At 37.5% G+C, this 8,906-nt stretch overlaps 1 protein-coding gene across 3 annotated transcripts in view; it reads right to left on the bottom strand.

The window, feature by feature from the left end:
* Positions 1 to 846: 846 nt before the first annotated feature.
* LOC140486902 (guanine nucleotide-binding protein G(I)/G(S)/G(T) subunit beta-1) overlaps positions 847 to 8,906 on the bottom strand; it is a 69,383-nt gene continuing 61,323 nt past the window's right edge. For all 3 annotated transcript variants that reach the window (XM_072585996.1, XM_072585994.1, XM_072585995.1), the window contains exons 7-11: positions 6,802 to 6,868; positions 6,017 to 6,218; positions 3,861 to 4,077; positions 3,363 to 3,476; positions 847 to 2,362 (exon numbers count right to left, since the gene is read on the bottom strand). In XM_072585996.1, the coding sequence (XP_072442097.1) occupies positions 3,370 to 3,476; positions 3,861 to 4,077; positions 6,017 to 6,218; positions 6,802 to 6,868 (593 nt within the window). In that variant the 3' untranslated portion in view covers positions 847 to 2,362; positions 3,363 to 3,369. The remainder of the gene's footprint in view (positions 2,363 to 3,362; positions 3,477 to 3,860; positions 4,078 to 6,016; positions 6,219 to 6,801; positions 6,869 to 8,906) is intronic.

Raw genomic sequence — 8,906 nt, 5'->3', positions numbered from 1 at the left:
ACTATAAACTTGACAAAAGTATACAACTGGTGCAACTTTAGTCCTTGCATGAATTTACTCTCAAACTCCTTAGGAAAATACACAATATGCAAAGGGACTGTGCAATGGAGATCAATAAAGTTTAAGGTTTGACCCGCAGTCTCTGCTGTTAATCCAAGTTAGGAATCTCTACCCTGACCAATCAGCAGCCGAACTTAAGCTTGACTACATGACTTGGGGCAATGATTTATGCTCACTTTGCTGAAGGTTAAACAATAATATTTCAGGTGTCTTTGCTTCCAGGAGTGGAAGGAAACAAATGAACACACAAGACAATTGCAATAAATTATGAGAGAAATAAAATGGTAGAATTTCTGACACTGACAGCTTAAGGTTAGTATTTGTTTTATTAGTCCAATTTTTCTTTGGCTAGAAATCATACATTACATTCATTGCATGCAACAAACAAAGGTACAGTGTACATGATATTGTGCATCAGCAAGAAAGCCTTGCAAAAGGGTCTGAAGGCAACCTGGAGACATATTCTGGAGAATGGTGCCATAATGGTGTATTGCTGTGCTTGCTAGATCAGTATCTAGTGTGTTTTGGCTATGCTAATTTCCACAAAAGGGCCATTATCTGACTCTCGTTGAGTGTACCACGCTCTCAGATTCAGAGCTGAAGCTATGTGCTAAATGTTGTCGATATCCCAAATAACAGCTGAAAGCAGGCTAGGAATGGAAGAGAGATATGACCAAACATTGTCTGATTTTAGTGACAGTCATTTTCAAATTTATAATTAATGAATAATCTCGCTTCCATAAATCTATGGAAATATATAATAAAAGTAACAAGCCAAGACATCGCTCATGTCAAACTGCTTTATTACATCTTAAATAACAGTACATTTTAATATAGTTATCTATCTTGCATCCAGCTTTCTTGTAGTACACCGACTTCAAATTAAATACAAAAGGCAAAAGGAAAGGAGTGAGGAAAGACCTACAGAATTAATGGAAAAGGTTGCCAGTCCAGGCCTACGCACAATTACAGCACATCTGTACAGGTTTGCAGGAACAGAATGAGAAAGCCACTAATGCTAGTCAAGAGCACTTCTGTTTACAGTAAAGTATGGTGCAGAGAACTCTGCTGTTCAACTGAGCAAAATCAGAAAGCCAGAAACCTGTTCTAGAAAATGATTCTAACATTAAGCTTTCTACATAAAGAATTTCAATTTTTAAATGTATAAACAGGATGGTTTGTTTCTTTAAGAATCATTCAAGATGAAGATCATTTGAACAGGCCAAGTTTGTTGAGAGTGCGCTACTCCAGAAAGTGCATAGCCTTTTAATTCTTCATTGATTATGCACAGAGTAGCCATGATTACAGCTGCAATGGTTACAATTTAACAGGTGTCTTAAAAAGAACATCTACTGACTTAATTCCATAAGCACTTTTTGCAATTCTACAGCATGCTTCTATAAGAGTAAACCCTCCCATGGCAAAAGGAAAAACAAAAAAACTCCCAAAAAATTAACTTAGAAACCTCAAGATCATTATTTTCAACATTGACTTACATCATTTGATACACACATTGACCAAATCCAAGCACAGGACATCTGCGGCTGCTAGAAGCAGGAATCTCCAGCAAATATGGGCAGAATTAGCCCTGAGCAACTTTACAGAGAAACCCACCAGCTTAAAATTCATTGGGGAGTTTTAATTAATTTCTATGTTATCCACATGGTGAAGGGGGGAAAATTACAGTTTAAAAACAAGCATTCATTACCAGGACTCTGTGCTTGGTTAGTTTAGTTCCAACACATTTTAAATGCAGTATTTGTGCAACAAAAGGTCCATGACACAGGACAAGACCAAAAAGAAAGTAGCTCTGGGACTAATTTACAGTCTTTGACAAACCAGGACAATGCTGGTCTAGGACTCCCTTGTTTAGCAAAAAAAAAATTTATACCAGCAAATTCCTTAGCTAAAAACACAACTTAAAATTGAGATGCGTGTTAAAATAGAGCTTTCAACACTTAACTGACAGCAAACCTTCAAGGTTCTAAAATTTTAAACTACTGAGAAAATTAGCTGTTTATTCATGATTACCAAGATCCTTTTATAGTTACATTTTGTGGGATGATAGTGTTTTCTCAAGACAGAAACAAAATAATGGTCCCAAAAGGAATGCGCAATCTCATTTTTATACCACAATCTTCCATTTAAAGATGCCTAACATTGTGCTCTTCATTATAGCAAAGGTTAAAAGTACATTTTGCCCTTTGAAGTTGGGGGTGTCCAAGTCAGTATCAGTGGATCGGATATGCAATGTCATTGAATGTGGAATGGTCTTCCAGTCACCATGGAGTCCATTTGCAATCTGCAAAGGAGTGAAGAAAGTTCGGTTTGATGAGTATTGACACCAATGCTCCTGGTTTAGACAGGACTGGAAATAAAACCTCTAAACAAGCATCTGCCCATATGTAACATGTGCACCTGAGACTATGTTGATAGGTCAACCCCACTCTGGTCCCTGAATGATACGATTTGATTCTGCTTTAAAAATTGCATACAGGTCATTCTGCTATAATGGACATTGCGTTAATGTGAATTTGCTGTTTATACAATTGATGAATTGGGGGCAGAGTTTCTAAAACGCAATTTTTCTATCAATTACGGTTGCATAAGGCAGCAACCATCATTTTATAGAAGAACACTTTGCATTGTTAATGCACAATTTTATTCCTTGATTGGTTAATACCTTATTTTTACATTCAAAACACTTGGAATAACCCCCCCAAAAAAAAAATCGGGATGTAAATAAACCCATTTGATCCATTAGGTAATTCTTCCAAATGTGGACTATTTAATTTTCATGGGACAATTGTCAAGAAGAAGAATTCTACTGGGCTTTGTTGAATGACCTGTAAAAGTTAAATATCAGGAACAAGACTCATGTTTGCCTGGAAAGCAAAATGTTCTCTTCAAAAAAAAAAATGAAAAGTTTAATCATTTAGCAAAATCTGAGAATGAATGAATTCTATAAAATGACAACTAAAATATGGAGGCCATTTGTAACAAATATCTGAAGATTCTCCTCAGTATTACTAATTAATTGCTCAACTATTTGTTTGCAGCAGAATTCTCTTCAAGAATAAAGGGATAAAAAAATTGTAGAATACTTAGAATGATTGTCAAGTCAGTGTAGAATCAAACTTCAACAGACATTGGAAACAATACTAATTTGCTTTAAACAAAGACTTTGTTTGCAACCAAATTTGTTTCTCACTTTGAGGTTTTGATTTGGCTCTAGTGCATGAAACAAGCTCTCATAACACGTTAGCTTTGATTTAGTTGCAGACCAAAGCTGCTGAACAAACCTAAGGTTTAGTTCCAAATCTTCAAAAAGCTATCCCACGATCCTGTTGCAACTGCCATGCCATCATCAGTAACACCCAGGCAGCTCACACGGTTATCATGGCCAGCCAGAACACCTGAAATAGAAGGGCAAAAGTTTCATAGGACAGAAAAACAACTCATCTGGATTTCAGTGGATCTTCAACTATAACACGGAAGATTATCCTTCTCTACCTACCAATTTGGATTTAGGATTAATAATGAAATATCAGGCAGATTAGATTCAAAATCTTCTTGATGCTTAATGCTATTTTAAAGAATTCGACAACATTTGCTGCCGTTATTAAAATTATGAATACAATTAGCTAATTTTTACGACTGTTTGAGATGCTAGCAATGTTAAGTGCTTAAGGCAAAGAATTCTAAGCAGTAAGATGAATTGAATTTACTTATTTGAAATCTATTTTTCACAGAATTCATCGTCTAAAGAAAAAATAGCCAGAGTGAAATGTGTAAAGTACCAGCACGGTCAGCTTTCAGAGTATCCCAGACATTGCAGTTGAAATCATCATAGCCAGCTAGCAGGAGACGACCACTCTTCGAGAATGCTACAGATGTAATGCCACAAATGATGTTATCATGGGAATATACCATCAACTCCTGGTCAGCACGCACATCAAACAGCCTGCAGGTGGCATCATCTGAGCCAGTGGCAAATGCATTGCCATTAGGGAAGAACTGAAACAAAAGAGTACATTAAGCAGGAACATAGATAGACTTTCAAAATAACATTTACACAATGCTATTATTGTCATAAAATGTTAAGATAGTATAGATAATTATAACGCAAAACATAATGCTGACTCACACGAGTCATTAGGGCAGACAACCAAAAGCTTGGTCAAAATGTAGGTTTTTAACAAGCATTTTATAGGAGGAGAGTTGGATGAGCATAAGGATCCAAGCAACTAAAGTAGCAGCAAAAGATGGAGTGTGATTAAAACTAGCAAAGAAAGGACCAGTTATCTTCTTGAATAACTAAGTTTATGAAGAGCGGTGCTGGAAAAGCACAGCTGGTCGGGTAGCATCAGAGGAAGAGGAGAGTCGACGTGTTGAGCATAAGCTCTTTATCAGGAATTCGGATGACAATAGTCTGAAGTCTGACAGAATAGTCAAATCTGGAGGCTGAAAATTCATGTTTCAGATATTCAGCAGCTGAGTTGAGGCAGTAAAAAAAGAGAGAGATAATGACAGAGACAGAAATAAAGTACTCTTAGCAATACCATGGAAATGTGGCTAAAAGTTAATCTTGGGGGTGAAGCACACGATTGAGATTGTGAACAGTCTGGTTCAATCTCAATTGGATGGGGGGCGGTGGGGGTGGTGGAAAGAGAGGGCGGGCAAAAAAAGAGATCACAACTGTAACACTGTCCAAATTCAATCGTTTCAGACTTCCAATATTTAATTGAAGGGAATTTCTGCTCAGAGGGATAAAAGGCAAACTTCAAAAAAACTAATCGAAATACTCTACCTAGCTGAAACAGATACCCATACTGCACTTTTCTCGGCTTCTACCACATGTCCCCCTCATCCAAAGTGCTTTAACACCACCATTTACCGGTGTCAGAGTTAACAGATTAATTTTAAATTAGGCAGGTTTTAACTGGCATCTGATCCTAAACTGTTGAATAATAAAAATGCTTAATTAGTTCAACCTGCAGTGACATTCAGTGCTTTGGCCCTGGAGCTAGATTACCGCAGATGGCCTATTATTTCTATATATAATGTCAAAACCAGTGGGAAACAATATTATACTTTCTCTAATTTCACTCAGCAATGCAGAAATAAAATCACCCCTTCTATCTTCAAAAGAGGAAGATGAAAATGAGCATCTGGGTTAACCAACTTTAACCCTGAACGTGAAACAGAAAATTAGAAATAAATTTGCAAAGAGATTTCCTCCAACTCTCTAAACCCATAAAAATGTATCACAGCAGAATATTTTCTGACAGCATTAAACGTTAAAATAACATGGTCAACATTCTACGAGGCACAAATCAGGAGTGCTATCGAAGACAAAACATTAATTGGCATCTCACTGTGCAAATGTTGCACACAGCAGCCAATCATACAGCGCCTTCAGCAGGATCTTCCAACTGTGGAAGGTTTACTTCCTAGAAGGACAAGGGCAGATAATGGCATGGAAACACCACCAAGTTTCCTTCCAAACTCCACACAATCCTTACTTGGAAATATACTACTGTACTTTCTTGTTGCTCAGTCAAAATTCTGGAACTTCTTTCATAACAGCACTGTGAGTATCCCAACACCCCAAAGACTGAAATGATTTGTGATTTCAAGGGTCACACAGAGAAGCAAAAATGTTGGACATCTACGTCACACAAACAAGTACTGACCTTTCCTTTGTATTGTATCAATTTTACTGGTAATCGGGAAAATCCTGTTATTTTAGGTTGCAAATAATTTCTCAAACCTTGTTTGTGCACCATCTATTTACTTGGATATAGACATTAATGAAATAAAATGCATTTGTGATCATTTGCATTCTATTATACCAGGGAAAGCTCAAACCACATTTTCTTGATTCAGAGTAACAATTAAAACAGTATCACCCCACTCTTAAAACAAAGCTGCATAACCAAAAGCTAAAACTCACACAAATGGCATTGATATCAGACTCATGTCCAGTGAAAGTCTGTCGGCACATGCCATCTCGAATGTCCCAAAGTTTGCCAGAGGCATCACATGCACCAGAGACAAAAAGTCTTGTATCAGGACCAAGAGAAAGGCTCATGACATCACCAGTGTGGCCGGTGAATGTAGTTGTTTGCTGCCCAGTTTCAATGTCCCAAAGAGCACTAATGACAGAAAATGCATAAAATAGTTTAGATGCTAACACAAATTTCACAATAAATGCACTGTACGTAAGACAGCATAATATTTGCTATTTACTTTCATTTAGTTCCAATGATAAACCCCTCCAATCTACCACCCAAATCGATGAGTCGAACAAATTATGAAGCAGCTCCCTTCTACTGCAATCCTGAAACATTTACAATTGATCTCAGTCTGATGTCAGCTCACCTGTGATTTTACCTGTTGAGCTCTGTCAACCAGGTCCTTATTTTACATTGATCCAATTTCTCTAGAATGTTGTAAATTCTGACAACATTCTGATGTCCTTCTCCCAGATTATAATTTAATCTGGTGACACCTTTCCCACTACAATTCACAAGGATACAATCTTTGCTGACCTTTTCAAAATAGACAAGATGCACTGGCATTGAAAAGACTTATTCAATACACTGCAAACTGGTCTTCAGCATCTTGAATACATGAACACGAGTCAATCGCTTGACAGTAATCTTCAACAGTAATTTTTAGAAAACTGAATTGGTTTAACCAGTTTGGCAGCATCAGCAATCTGATTTCAACACTTACCAAGTGGTGTCTCCTGAACTGGTTACAATTTGATTATCATCCAGGAAGCGGCAACAGGACAGATAACCTGTCATGAAGAATAATTAAGGCAGAATCCATTAAAACTGCATACATACAAGGAAGGGAACAAAATCTCTACTTGATATTAATAACTTGCCTCCTGTAGTCTAGTCTGCCAAACCATAAAACCTTAATTTTAATTAATTCCCTTCTTGAGAAGCCACCAGCCGCTTGCTGAAGTGTGAAGCCATGAACATCACAAATCCTTCCATAAATTGCCCACAATGGCATTATTTACAGCACAGATTAGACACTTGGCAAGACAGCCTATCTTGTACCACTGTCAGTCAAGTCTAATCCTGCATTCCACTGTGTCTACATAGCTCCTGCAGAATTTACAGCTGACTGTCCCCTCTCAATGTGGGGTCCAGGATATGTTAATATCCATATTAACATGGGGTGGAGACCAGCTAACTTGGTAGAAATCAAGAACTGAATATGAAGCTTTACCAATATGACTAAGGTGCTCCACGCAGCAAAGAACCATGTTCTTTGTCTTAATATCAATATACGACGTTAAGCATTGTAAAAATGAGGGAAAAAAAGTCAATGTGTATTTACTGCAGGTTCAGTCTTCATGTGAGAAAACAACATTTTCTAACAGACAATCACTTAGCTGAGTGGTACAAGGATCAGAATGCAGGTTTCAACTCAAATCTAGTTTTTATAATGGACACTTGGAATATATCATTGAGAGTTCAAAATTAAAGTAGTTATTTGGTAGATCAGAGTCACAGTTTCTGTATCAGTTATCTACAAACAACATGGGCGCTGGGAGCTTAAAAGCTATTCCCAAAGTGAGATTGGAAATCAGTTTCTAGACACAATGGATAGCAGATGTCACAGTAAAGATTTACCTCACCAATTAATAAGATTTCTTTAGATGAAAATGCTGTCCATATGTTAGACAATGCCACTGACAGAACTCAGATCTGGCATGTGGGGAGAAAACAGTTGACATTTTGCATCCAGTGATTCTTCAGTCAGATGGCTTGAGTCATCAGACTTGAAACATTAACCCTGCTTTCTCCCCACAGATGTTGCCAGACCTGCTGAGTTTCACCAATCTGTTTTCTTTTCAGATCTCCAGCCTCCACAATTCTTTGTTTTATGACAGCATCTCTGAAGGTGAGTCTTTCAAGAACTATGGCAGGAAGTATGACATTGTCATGAACTCTATCTAGCTTTCACAGTGGAAATTTGAACATATCATTGCTCTTCTAAATACTAAAGTGTTTACCTAAATATTGAGCGGAACTGCTAACATTATGACACAATCCCTGGGCAAAGATATTTCTCCTCATTCAAGTATAAAATTCTGGCCCCCTTATTTTAAGGCACAAGGTCTACAATGCCTTTGTCAATGATATTCCATGGCAGTGTCACTTAGAAGGGTATTGCCTTGAACTACCATGCAGTCAGTTTAAATGTGTCACAGTTATTTTGAAGCAGCTACATCCCTGTTAGTGTTCTAACCAAGGAAGTTAAGGAAGTGACATGGATTTTATAAAAGGTTTAATCACCATGACCAATCGAATGCAGTGATTTGAATTGTGTCCTGGATGCTAAGTGACAGGAACATCTGGGTAGTCTTCTAAAGGTGACTAGGGGCCACAAAATTGTGGATGACTTAACTGAAATCAGGATCAGAAATCACTAGGCCTTTGAATACCATTGCTGGAAATTTGAGTGAGTGAAATTAATTACGAAATGCCCATGATATAGCGTATATGAGCCAACCAGCCAGATTGGAGCTTCAGTGTGTAACATCAATGAGGAGTCACTTTATACCAAAGTCACCAAGCATAACTAAGTTCACCTTCCTTTTGCTAACCTAACTGGGCCTTTTAGCTCCACATGTGAAACCTCCAACAATATTTCAAGGAACTCTGGCTGCCTTTGATTAATATTTAACAGTGAGTTGAACAGTCTAAAAGGTTTCAAGAACTCCCAAATAATCTATATATTTCATAGGTCTTGCTGAATAAGAGGGTGAAAAATAGAAAAGGTCACATAACCCCTTGAGCCTGGTCTGCTATGTAATA

Source organism: Chiloscyllium punctatum, chromosome 16 (genome assembly GCF_047496795.1).
Source record: "Chiloscyllium punctatum isolate Juve2018m chromosome 16, sChiPun1.3, whole genome shotgun sequence".
NCBI lineage: Eukaryota > Metazoa > Chordata > Chondrichthyes > Orectolobiformes > Hemiscylliidae > Chiloscyllium > Chiloscyllium punctatum.
The sequence above is the reverse complement of the archived record's forward strand: the minus strand, read 5'-3'. Positions and strand labels throughout refer to the sequence as shown.